At 37.4% G+C, this 14,020-nt stretch overlaps 1 protein-coding gene across 1 annotated transcript in view; it reads left to right on the forward strand.

Moving 5' to 3' along the window:
• The window catches only part of NAV3 (neuron navigator 3), a 1,098,011-nt gene that overhangs the window by 311,405 nt on the left and 772,586 nt on the right, over nt 1-14,020 (forward strand). The window contains 1 exon segment of the mRNA XM_043966554.1: nt 12,692-13,086. Coding sequence (XP_043822489.1) covers nt 13,015-13,086 — 72 coding nt within the window. The 5' untranslated portion in view covers nt 12,692-13,014.

Consider the following 14,020-nt stretch of genomic DNA (forward strand, 5'->3'; position numbering starts at 1 on the left):
ATTTTAAACTCTCCACAGGGGGCTGGGAGGGGGGTGCTGCTTCTTGGCTCCACTCCTGTTCTTAGCTTCAGAGGGTCCCAGGTGTTTTGCGGGGCAGGTGAGGGGGGGGCAGACTTTAATCTCACCTGGCCTGTTCTCAGGTCTGGCGATAACCTCAGGCCTATTTACTAAGAAACCAACCAGCAGAGCTTTTTGTGGTGTGGTTCTCAGCTTCTGATGAGACTGCTCCCCTGCTCCCCTCCCCCACCTGGGTCTCCAGCCACTCAGGGTTTCTTCCTGGTTGCCCGCTGGGGTGGGACAGTCGAATCCTTCCTCCCAATCCACTGGTACCCCTGCACTTACCCCCCCAGGCCAGCCATTCAGTCAGACCACGCTCTCGGTTCCAGAAGACGCTAGTGCTGCAGCCGATTCCGAGGCACTGGGACAAATTCCTCTGGCGGGTATCTGGTGTGTCAGCCCGATTGCAGGGTTAGGTTTTATTTGTGGCCCAGCACAGCCCCCTGAAATCTATCTATAGCTGGAGAAAACTCTCAGCCTGTATTTTTGTGTGTTTTTCTGCCCCAAGGGTTCTTTTATTGCTATTTTGGGGGTTATTGTATCAGGAGCCCTGTGAGCTTAATGTCTTTCCTCCGCCATCTTGGCTCCACCCCCTACAACATCCCATTTTAATATCTATTTTGGGAAGTCAAGGAATCATCTATTTCTTAGCATTAGGAAAACTTTAGCTTGGCAAACAATCTTTCAAGAAAGCAAAATAACTATTAACCTTTGAAATACTTTCAAATAGCTTAATGCAAGCACTGACATTTATGTAGTACCATTTTTGTTTTAGCAATGATTGCATGGGATTTCTAGACTGTATGAATTGCTGGACATGCTCTTAGGAACAAAATGTGATTAGAACCCTGGACTTGGTGTCTGGAAACTTGTGTTTAGATAGATACCAGCTAGAATACTTACTACTGCTATAATTTGGTAAATCCACCTGTGTGAGTCCCAGTTTCCTCATCTCTAAAATGGGACTACTTACTTCACAAGACTGAGTACTTTGGCAGTGAGATGCCACAGTCGATAGAGTGCTGGGCCCACAGCCAGGAAGACCTGAGATCAAATCCTGCCTCAGACACTTACTAGCTCTGTGACCCTGGGCAAGTCATTTAAATCTCATTTGCTTCATTTTCCTCATCTCTAAAATGGAGATAATGACAGTACCAACCGTGAACAGTTATTTTGAGGATCAAATGAGATAATATTTGTAAAGTGCTTAAAACAGTACCTGGCACACAATGGATACTTTATAAATGTTTATTCCCTTCTATTTCCTTTTGTTATCTCTAAAGTGTGATGGGAACATGACTTTCATGTATTATTTTGAGTGATTTTGATTTGAGTATGTGTAAAATTTTATGCCAAACTCAAGCCCATGATGGAGTAAGGCAACATGTCTTGGCTAAAATTTGGATTTTACTCAGCTCCTAGCACCCCAGTAGTATTTAATAAATAATCGGTGGATGGAGTGCCTGGGACCAGGAAGGCATCATCACCATCAACAACAACAATGACTACATACACGCATACATATGTATATATATGTAGTAATTTTGATGATGATGATGTCTTGTACACATACATATGGTATATATATGGTATTTATAGATATAGATATTATATAGATATCTAGCTGGTATATGCATGTATCTGATGTGTGTGTATGTATGTGTACATAAGTGTATGTTTATACACACACAAACTAGATAGATAAATATACCAGATAGATATCTATACCATATCTATATCTATACCATATGTGTGTATGTGTATGTATATGTATGTGCATGTGTATAGATAGATAGATAGAATATATATGTATATAATTTAAAAAGCACTTTAAATATATTAATTCATTTGATCCTGAGTTCAGATCCTGCCTTAGACACTAGCTATGTGATCTTGGGAAAATCATTTAACATCTACCTCAGTTTCTTCATGCCTTCCCACTCTATACCTATGATTGTATTATCCTAGGAAATGAAGAGAAATATAGAGTACTAGACCTCCCCTATCATCAGATATGCCCAGTAAGTCAATCATTTAACCATATATTGTTTACCCAATTGATGTAATAGTTTACTTAACCAATGTCAAGGACACCTTAGAATACTAAGAAAAAAATTGCTGTGGAGTCAGAGGGCCTGGGTTCAAAACCTTCCTTTTTTACTTTTGTGGCCTTGTTGTTGTTCAGTTGTATTTCACTTGTGTCTGACTCTTTGTGACCCCAAATGGAATTTTCTTGGCAAAGATATTGGAGGCATTTGCCATGCATGTCCTACTCCATCTCATTTTAGAAATGATGAAACTGAGGTAAGTAGAGTTAAGTAACTTGCCCAGGGTCAGGTAGTTAGTGTCTGGGGCCAGATTTGAACTCAGGAAGATGCCACCTAACTGCTTTACAACCTTGTGAAGTAGTTGCTATTATTATTTTCACTGTATGGTAGAGGATACTGGCACAAACAGAGATTAAACAATTTACCCAGGGTCACACAGCTAGTAAAGTGTCTGAGGCCAAGTTTAGACCCAGGAAGATGAGTCTTCCTGACTCCAGCCTCAGTATTCTATTCACTGTACCACCTAGCTGCCCTAGGTGGCCTTAGGGAAGTGATTTAACTTTCCTTAAGTGTGAAATGAGGGTGTGGGACTGCATGGACTCCAGGATCTCTTCTGTTTTATTTGTTTGTTTTTGGTTTAAGTGACTTGCTCAGGGTCACACAGCTAGTAAGTGTCAAGTGTCTGGGGCTGGATTTGAACTTAGGTCCTCCTAAATCCAGGGCCAGTTCTTTATCCACTGAACCACCTAGCTGCCCCTTCCAGGATCCCTTCTGGCTTTAAACCTATGTTCCAATGTCAAAGTAACTGGCATTCCATTTGGCCAAGCAACATTTTGCTAAACAAAACTCTGAATTGTATTCTTATTGTTTTCAATGGTATCTGAGCCCCAGATGAGTGCCCAGGTCACCAAGGAACAATCTGGAGACAGGGGGACTCTTAATTATCATATAATCTCTTGCTCTCATTAGTTGTCTTTCAGCCCAGGAAATATGAAATGAAACCAAATTAACTTTGTGTCCTCATTTGTAAAAGGGGACAGGACGACAGCCAGGAAAACCCAGGCAAATTATAGGGCATGTTTTTGTCTTCACAATGGGTGACTTAGACTTCCCTGATGTTGTTTTAATGAAATAAAATGCTTGTGTGTGTGTGTGTGTGTGTATGTGTGTGTGTGCGTGTGTGCATGTGGAGACTCACACATATCAGTGCAATGACTTGAAATTCTGGGAGCCTATTCAAAACATTCTGAAGGGTCCTGTCAATCTTGATCAACTGAAAAATAATTTAGTTTCTTTTGTGTCTGACTCTCTGAAGTTCAAAGGCTTCCTGGAGGATATTGATACTTAAAATTCACACACATATCTTCCATAGTATACATAGTATATTGGGTACATTAAAGGAATAGACAAGATTAAAGCAGAGTACCTGATTCTATAGTAAGATAAATAAATTCTTATAAACTGATGAGGAAGAAGGGGAGAGATGGCTTTATATTAATTCACTGTGTCTCTATATATTGAATAGTAAAGAGTATGTGAGTATGCTCTACCCTCTTGGCTTGGATCATAGATTGTATTTGCAAATAAATGTACCAATATATGCAGCCTTAATCAAAACATTTCACAAGGGATGCATAGAATCAAAGGATTTAGGAAGCTAAGAGAAACCTCAGAGAGAAATCATTTATTGCAATACTGCTCATTTTGAAAGTAAGTATATCTGCCATGTCATAGCGAATAGATCACTGGACATAGAGTCAAGATGTTAGGTTTCAATCTCCCCTCCACCATTTAAATGAAAATGTCATAGACAAATCAACTCGAAATCTCTGTTTTCCTTTAACATGGGGAATAATAATTCTTGCCTGCTAAATGTGAAGGTGATCTGTGAATTTTAAAGGGCTTTTGTTGTTGTCAAGTCATTTGTCATGTCTGACATTTTGTGACCCCACTTGGTCTTTTCTTGACAAAGACACTGGAGTGGTTTGCCATTTCCTTCTCCAGCTCATTTTACAAATGAGCAAACTGAGGCAAAGAGGGTTAAGTTAATTGCCTAGGGTCACACATCTAGTAAGTGTCTGAGGATAGATTTGAACTCAGGATGATGAGTCTTCTTGATCTTGGCTCCACACTTTATCCACTATGCCTCCTAGCTGCTCTTTTAAAGGGCTCGGTGTCTATATTTATATATAAAGAAAGCATCTCAAAGATCTGAAATGACTAACCCATGGACACTGAAGTGGTGAGTACAAAAACTGATGCTCAAGGCTTCTGATTTCAAATCCAGTTTTAATACTTTGGGCCGCAAGAACATTAAAAAATATGGAAACAAATTGATAAAATGTGAAAATATACCATTAGTCATACTTATGTAAAAAGTGACTGAGATCTCACTACATTACATAACTGCTGAATGAAATCTCAGTACAAACTCAATAAATGTGGCAGTGAATTAATTTAGCATATTTACAATTACCTTCATATGAAAGAACAGGCTTTTAGAATCATTGTATTATACATAAATCATCTCTCCTTTTGCTAAATGCTTTATAGTCTCATAAATATTTTGCATCTCACAAAAGTAAGCATACGTCATACTAGCAAGTTTATGTATTTCAATGAATCACTATGCAATTCAAATTAATTTTTTATGTGCCAACAATCCATCAATTCAGTTAAAGTGAAATTGCCTCTTAACATTGCTATGAAAGCATCAATACTTTAGCAATTTGGGTTTAGAATCAGATTGAACCTATTCTTTGGTGCTCATGTATCGTTTTCCTGATAGAATAGAATCTCCTAGAGGGTAGAGATCATGTGATTTTTGTCTCTTAGTGCTCAGTACCTAGCATATAGAAGGATAAAGGCAGGGATGAGAGTTGCAACTACATTGGCATAGGAAACTGCTGCAAGCAAAAACTCCCTTTACAAATAGAGGTTGGCACCTTTTCTGCAATTTGTCTTGGGCTTAGAGAGCTGTCCAAGAGACTGAGAGGTTTAGTGAATTGCCTAGGGTGGCACAGCCAATATGAATCAGGGTTAATATTTGAACCCAGGTCTTCCTGATTCCTAACACATCCCTCCACCCACTCTGGCAATGTTCTTTCTTAGCAAATAGGAGACACTTGACTAATTGATATATTTTTATAGATTGCTTTCTTATTAGCAGCATTACGTTTATTGATTTATCTCCCCAAGTGAAATCTTACTCAGTTTTATAAATTTATTCATTGAACTGAAGTAGAGATTATTCTCTAGGCTATTTGATGTGTGATTGAAGTTCATGATATGCTGTGGTGTAGTAAAAATAAAATGTGGGTTAACTAGAACCCAACTAACCAAATACCTCCATTATCTAAATTTTCACATTTATTTTAATTTAAAAGAAAATTAGTTCGATTTCCGTGTCCTAAGCACTCTTCAATTCTTCTGCCACTTTATACAGCTAATTCTCATGAGGCTAAGAAAATTTATATCTCTATCAATATCTCTATCTAACTATCTATCTATCCATCTATCTATAAACAGAATTTAAAATGCAAATTCCTATTAGAAAGAAATAAGAAGGAGAGGAAGATAATAACTATTAAAATCCTTTAGTCAAATAACAAAAGTAGTATAAAATATAGAGGAGGATGCTGGACTTTTTAACATGTTAGTTAGAAGAGCAGAGTTTCCGGTCTGAGTCCCACTAGATCTACCTCTAACTAGATTTGTGACCTGGTACAAACCCCTTAATCTGCCTTATCACTGGAAAATTGGGAGAAAGCTGCTTTCACAACCTCTCAAATGAGAGAATATATTCAACATGCTTTTAAACCATATTGTACCAAAAATGTCAGCTATTATTACTGATAATAATCATTATAGAATAGAATTCATTAACATATAAGATTATAATTGAAACATTATACAATTACAAATTATACAATTATAAAATTATCATCACTAATAATAACAATTTTGCCCAGTATCAACCAGACATCAACTATTCTGGAAAAGCTCCTTGTTTGCTATTGTTATTATTTTTGGTATGTACATTGCATATATGTGTACATATATTTGTATATATGCACACATATTCAAATACTATGTATTCATATATTTGTATATACGTATATATATATATATGTATATACACACATATACACACACACACACACATATGCAATGTATATAGAACAAGTCTTAAAACAAAGAGTTAAAGTTACCTTAGCAGGTAAGTTACCTTAAAAGAAGTTAAATTACCTCTGATGAATACTAGCTAAAGATGTGACCTTGGACAAATTAGTTAATCTGTCAGTTCCTAAGGCAACTGTCTACAGCTATCAGTCGGGGAGAAGAGGAAAATTTGATGTTGGTAGAAGGAGTTCCCTCATCTAGAAGCACCCTATACCAATGAAATAATTTTTCTAATTCCTATCCTCATGTATATTTGTTTATGTATGTGTTATGTATATATTTGTCTATGTATGAGTGTGTCTATGTGGTATGCATGCATATATGTATGTGTATAAACTGTGTAAATGCATACACACATACATATATAGTGTGTATATATAGCATGTATATATAATTGTCTAACAGCAGAATAGGTTCTGTATCCATTGAAGGCACCATGATTTATTGCAGAACCAGGGTATCAACAAATGAGCTGGAGTTCTCTTTTCTTAATGGAAAAAACTTCATTTTTCCCCAGGAAACTACATAGTGAGGAACTTTGCTGAGGTTGGGGAGAGGGGCACCATTGAGAGCATAAGAAGAGAAGGTTTGAACAGATTCTGTTGAAAGGGAGAATTAAGGATGTAGGAGCAGAAGGATTACCTTGCTTCAGTAAAGACCCCATTGAGATTAGGTATCATAAATTTATGCTGTAACCATGAAGTGGTTCTGAATTGTTTTCCAGCTCTATTCAGCAGCACATGATTCAGAGAGAAAGAGGCAGATAATGGAAGCATGCCAGGCTTTGAATTTGGCAAAGTATAAGCATTGATACGACAAGGGAGGCAGGGAGGAGGGTAGTGATGAAGTGTGGAGCAGGTTCACTGAGGGGCTGAAATTGGGAGAGGAGGAGAGTATAGCTAGATTGGGGTGAAAGCCTAAAAAAATACAATGGGGGAAAGAGGTTGAAGGTACTGGTGAGAACAGAGAATAGGTTTAGGAGGAGTGAGTCATAAGAAGAAATGAGATATATCAGAGTTGCCTCAAGGAGGGACTAACGGGCACACACACACACACACACACACACACACAACTGGGTGGAGTAATCTATTTAATCTGGGCAGTCAATGAGCCTAACACTCTTCAAAATTGGCTCAAAGACCTCAATCTCATTAGAATTGGCTCAAGGAGGGAATAATGCATACACTCAATTGGGTGGAATAATCTCTCTAAACCTGCAGGAAAATAGGAGGGGAAGGGGATAAAGAAAGAGGGACAAAAGAAGGAAGGGCAGAGTGGGGGAGGGGACAGACAGAAGCAAATCCCTTTTGAAGAGTGATAGGATGAAAGAAGATGGATAATAGAATAAATATCATGGGGAAGGGAATAGGATGGAAGGGAAACAGTTAACAATAGTAATCATGAAAAAGAGAAAAGGGGGAAAATTGTACAAAAAATATTTATAGCAACTCTTTGTGGAGGCTAAGATTTGAGAATCAAGGGAATGTCCATCTATTGAGGAATGATGGAGGAAGCTGTGCTATATGATTGTAGTGGAATGGTTTTGTGCTATAGGAAATGACAAACAACATGATCCCAGAAAAACTTGGAAAGACTAATGAACATCGATGTATAGTGAAGTGAGCAGAGCTGGGATGACATTTTGCTTAGTGACAGCAGTATTGTTCAATTAGCAATTGTGAATGACTTAATTACTCTCAGCAATGCAATGATCCAAGACAATCCCAAGGAACTAATGAGGAAGCTTACTATCCACCCCCATAGAAAGAACTGATAAAAAGAATACTTGTGTATTGTACATATATAACCTGGTTGCGATCTTGAGGAGGAGGAAGGAAAGGGAGGGAGGGAAGGAGAAAAATTGGAACTCTAAATCTTATGAAAATGAATGTTGAAAACTACCCTTACATGTAACTGGAAAAAATAAAAATTAAATGTTGTGGAAGAAGAAATGAGATAGAAGGAGATAGTGATAGATGAAAGAATTTTGAATCTAGCTAGTTGAGACACAAATAATGACTATGGGAAAGGATTCAGTATATAAAACAGACACTATTTGAGTAAACAAAATGAATGTTTTCTAAGTATAATGAACAGGTTTTGGGTGAGAGGGGAAAGGCTAGGTAGAATGTAGTGAGATTGATAACAAACCTTGAAGCTGTGTGTTCATGAATTCAGTGACTCAAATGTTTTGGCTAAAATCACTTTGGGGCATCTCTACAAAAGCAATAATAGAATAAATAATATGTGCATATATGTTTGTATATACATATGCATACATACATGCATGCATACATACGTACATTTTAAAAGTACTGGGTAAGAAATTTGTGTGTGTGTTATCAGATCCATCAGTTTACTTGAGAAATGGATGTTATCGTTCCCATGATTGAATGACTGAATCATATCACAGCCAAGAGAAAGGAAATAAATAAGGGATATAGGGTAACTCATAGAGAATAAATGGGGATACTGAAAAGATTGATACTGAGGGCTAACAGTAAGGTATATAGCTTACAAGGATGGGAACTCCAAAAGTCAGGAGTCACTGGAAAAACTATTTAATGTCCACAAATGTGTAGATATGCCTGTTTACCACAAAGGTGGTGGGAGTGTCTTGGTACTTTTTTCTCTTTCTGAGATGACTCACTTGCTACAACCTGCACTCAACATGGTGGGTCAGTGTTAAGAGAGAGGTGGATATGTTGCTACAACTCACTCTTAAGGTTTTAGGGAAACCTTAATTCTGGTTTGGGGAAGCTATAATTCTACTAATCACAGATGTAGTTCCTGGCATGTTTCTCGTTTAAACAAATTGGCCAAAATTATACCATTAGCTCTTAATTATGAAACATTTACAACACAGGATGCAAAATGAGAATAATAACATAACTGACTACTCATAACCCTGAGTCACACCCTCTTACTAATGCCCACAGAGTCCCTAGGGAGGGGTTGGCACAAAATTATAGAAACCTAGAAAGTAGACACTTGAATAGAATAGCCCATTTGCCCCGAGTAGCTCAGGACACTGAATGTCAGGTCTTGATGTCTTTGGATTCCCTGGGGAGCAATCTACACTAAAAGTGACCTGCTGGGCAAATCTGCTTTTTTACTAGCTGTTCCATTTGAACTCCCCTTTGACCAGGATGTAAGATAGTGTTACACTAATAGAAAAATCACTTCCCCTATGTCTGGGATCTGCAGAGCTATTCTTTTCTTTACTCTTGCCTGAGCCCTGAGGGAGTTTCCGCCTCTGGAGGCCTAGGTAGAAATAGAGACCAAAACAAAAAAGCCCTTCACCTTTGCTGTTTAGCATAGGATTCTTTCTTCACTTTAGTAACCACACCTTTTCTTGAATTCAAGCAACATTTAATGACAGATGCATTTGGGGTGGGGGAGGTGGTCAGTACAAGCTCTAAACACTATAATTAACTCTAACTTTAGTTACTTTTCTATGAACATTTGATTATTATTGCCCCCAATTTATAGATGTGGAAACTGAGGCTGATGGATTAAATGGCTTTATCAAGATCACATACCCAATAAGTGTACGGAACAAGATTTGGACTAAATTTGTCTTAATTCCTAGTCCAGCTTTCTAGCTGTACCACCTAGCTGCCAAATATAACAAATACTTTATTTTAAAAAAATATTTTTATTTAAAGTTCTGAATTCTTAATTTTATCCCTCCTTCCATCCCTTGCCAAGCCCCTCCCTGAGGTGATAAGCAATCAAATACAGGTTATACATGTGCAGTTATGTAAGACATTACCATATTAGTCATTTTGTGTAAAAAATCTTGAATCAAAAAATATCAAAGAAAGTAAAAAACCAGTATATTTCAGTCTGTGTTCAATCAATATCATTTCTTTCTTTGGAGGTGGATAGTATGCTTAATCATTATTCCTTTGGGATTCTCTTGGATCATTGTATTGCTGAGAATAGTTAAGGTATTCACAGTTCTTCATTAAACAATATTGCTATCACTGTGCAAAATGTTCTCCTGGCTCTACTAACTTCATTATACATCAGTTCATACAAGTCTTTCCATGCCTTTCTGAAATCATCCTGTTTGTTGTTTCATATAGCACAATAATATTCCATCACCATCATATACCACAATTTGTTCAGCCATTCTCCAATTGATGGGCATTCCTTTGATTTCTAGTTCTTAGCCACCACAAAAAGAGCTCCTATAAATATTTTTGTATAAATAGGTCTTTTTCTCTTTTTGGGGATGTCTTTGGGATATAAACCTAGCAGCGGTATTGCTGGATCAAATGGTACACACAATTTTATAGCCCTTTTGGCATAGTTCCAAATTGCTCTCCAGAATGGCTGGATCCATTTACAACTCCACCAACAGTGGATTAGTGTCCCAGTTTTCCCACATACCCTCCAACATCCAATAATTTTCCTTTTTATAACAAATACTTTCAAACTCTTTTGAAGCTATTGGGTAAACACAGTCTGAATCGAAGTATGATGGGGGTGTGGGGCATTGAAGGAGTTTGAATTGTTGAATGTGTGACTAAATATAGGGCTATAAGGGACCTCTACTCTAACTTGCCCAACCCCCTCATTATATAAACAAGGAAACTGGGGCATAAGGAAGTTAAGTGACTTGTCCAAGATCACACATGTAGTAAAGATAAGTGGGATTTGAACTCAGGGCTTCTGACTATTACCTTCTCACCTTACCATTCTGTCAATCTTACAATCAGAAAGATCACTAAAGTTTGTCTAGTATGTCTCAGCACCATGAAGAAATCCCCTCAACATCTCTTACAGGTGATCACTTATTCAGCCAATGAAGAAAAATTATTCATGTGTGGAAAGGCTCTTCCCTTATGAGTCAGGACTTTCCATTTTAAGACCATGCTTCCTTACATTGGACTGACATATTTCCCCTTATATCATCTCCCTAGTTCCAAGGCATGTAAGATGAGGCCACTCTCTTGTGTATAACATCCATCATTGATATGAGGACATATCCCATGTTCTTAATAAGTCTCCTCATTTCCAAATATCCCTTGTATTTTATGATGGTCCTCATGTGGTATGATTTCAGAACATTATGCCTTGGTCATTTCCTTTTGCATGCATTCTAATTTGTCATCTTTATTTCCTGCCTTAAAATGCTGTGCCTAGAAATGAGCACAACATTTCAGATATGGTCCTACCAGGAAAAAAAAGTGAAATTATTTACCTCCCTTGTACTGAACATGACACTTTTCCTAATGCAGTCTCATACTGACTTGGTTTTTGGTAACTTCATCATGCTACATTAAACTAAATTCACCTAAAACCACTTAATGTTCTTTCAAATGAATGGCTGATAAGTCAGATCTCCCTCATTTGGTATTTGCATTTTCTAATTATTTTCTGGAAACAGTGAACCCTTGTTCAGAAGGCAGCAAGACAATAGATTTTTAGTTTAGATTTAGAGCTGAGAAATTTATATTTAGAATTTAGATTGAGATTTAGAACTGGAAGAGACCTTAGGATCACCTAGTGACATCTACTAATGACAGCACCTAATGGGCCGCAAGGTGGTACAATGGATAGAGCACTGGGCTTGAAATCATCCTCCTGAGCTCAAATCCTGCATCAGACACTTACTAGCTGCATGACTCTGGGCCAAGTCACTTAAGCCTGTTTGCCTCAGTTTCTCCATCTGTAAAATGAGCTGGAGAGGGAAATGACTGACTGATCCAGGATCTTTGCCAAGCATGGGTCATGAAGAATCAGATAAGGCTGAAATGACTGAATAAAAGTGACTTGTAGATGGTTACAGAGTATTAGTAGAGCAGGAAATTGAAGTCAGGTCCTCTGATTGCCAGATCTGTAAAGACTCTTCCAATCTGCTACATTGCCTCTCAGTAATAAACCACTCTATCACTGATTACTATAAACATTGACATTTGATTTGTGGCATATATACCGTCTTCAAATTTTTACCTCTCTTTATCTGGAAACTCTCATTCCTAATACTTGTATAGGGGCTGCAATTGTTGGCTCTAAATCTATTCTAATGACTGTAGGGCCATTGTTGAAGAAAAGAACAATGGTTCTGATTCCCTTTTATTGGTCCAGCATATCTATTACTTACATCATAAATATATTTTCTGTACAACTACTTTTGATTTTTGAACTGTACGATCTCAAAGGAAATCTATTACAATAGATGTAAAATGAGGAACCTGCTGTCAAACATGGCCAGTACATCCATATGTCTTGCTTGATTGTATTTTCTTGTTCCAAGGAAGGATTGGGGAGGGTGAATCACAGAAGTAATGAATTTAGACAAAAGACCATTAGTATAACATTTCCAACAGATTGTATTATAGAGTTCAAAAAGCTTAAAATTCATCTTAGACTATCTATATTTTAAATAACAGGTTCACAGGAACTATTTGATGGATGTTTAAAATGGAAACTTGTGGTGGAAGAAAAAGATAGCAGCTGAAGCTCAAATCTCCCTGGATTTCTCTTGTGAAGAATCAACTTTTAAAAACGATATGCTGATTTGGAAGGCCCCAGGAGTGAATTGCAGAATCGATTTTTTCCATGGATTTTTTAATCATTCCTTGGAGTTGATGAAGTTCAGAGGAGGCGTGTGATGGGAAAAGTGGCATGTCCCTGTTTTTGTAGCCCCTGAATCTTGGATTAGTTTGCTGTTTTACTGAAGAGATTCCATTTTGAAAAGCAGGGACTGAATGTGATGGATTTATCTTCAGAGATGAACAGACATGGGAAGAATCCAGTAAGTCACAAGCTAGAAGACCAGAAGAAGGTAAGAATTATTTTTTTCATCAAATTAGCTGTTTTTGAAACTGTTTATGTGCTCTTAGAGTGATTGGTAAGCTGAAAATCAGTGTGCTTTATGAGATCCAATAGTGTATTTATATAAAGCAATGTGTCACATTAGGCAATTCTGTGGTACAGCCAAGTGTGACTGTGGGTCTGAATTTCATTACTCTTTGGCTATTTTATTCTTAAAGCCTTCCGAATTTGTCTAGCTAATGGTTTGGCAAAAAATTCCATTGTGTTCTCTTGGCGTTGACTTCATGCCAGTGACCTGCTGATCTGAATTATGTTTAACTTTGCCTTCACTTTGGAGGGACCTGTCTATACTTCTCAGGGAGTGTGAAGGTCCACTTCTGGGTTGTTATTTGGAGAATCAAAATTGAAGTTCTCTTGGGAAATTTACTTTTTTCATCCAGGACTTTATGCTACTATATAATTTGTGTTGATGCTGTTCAGAGAATCTAAAATGTTGGTTGATACTCTATCCAGTTATTGTGAAAAAAACATTGCCTTCAGTTGCTAGCATGATGGCTTGGCAAGTGATACTTAAAATACTGAAAACTTCAGTTGTACTCAAGTGTGATTACCAATGAACTGACCAAAAAGACCAATAAGTGAATGGGATTTCACAAGAGTATTAGTTAGGGACCTTCCTGACAAGGAAGTGGGGTTTGGAAACTAGTAGGGTACAATTAAATTTCATTTGTCTGCTTTTAGAAGCTTTTACTTGCTAACTGGTTCAATACTGAAGGCAATCATCAGGAGAACTCTTACTAGAAGGGTCAGAGATAGTTCCCAGGAGGGAAAAAATAAAGTTCTTATAATGAAATGTATTCTCTTTTTGGTATTTTCATTCACTCTGGTATTAAAAGAGAGATACATGGGATCCAACAGCTAAGACATAAAAATAAGGAATAATG

This window comes from Dromiciops gliroides, chromosome 5, assembly GCF_019393635.1.
Source record: "Dromiciops gliroides isolate mDroGli1 chromosome 5, mDroGli1.pri, whole genome shotgun sequence".
Classification (NCBI taxonomy): Eukaryota; Metazoa; Chordata; class Mammalia; order Microbiotheria; family Microbiotheriidae; genus Dromiciops; species Dromiciops gliroides.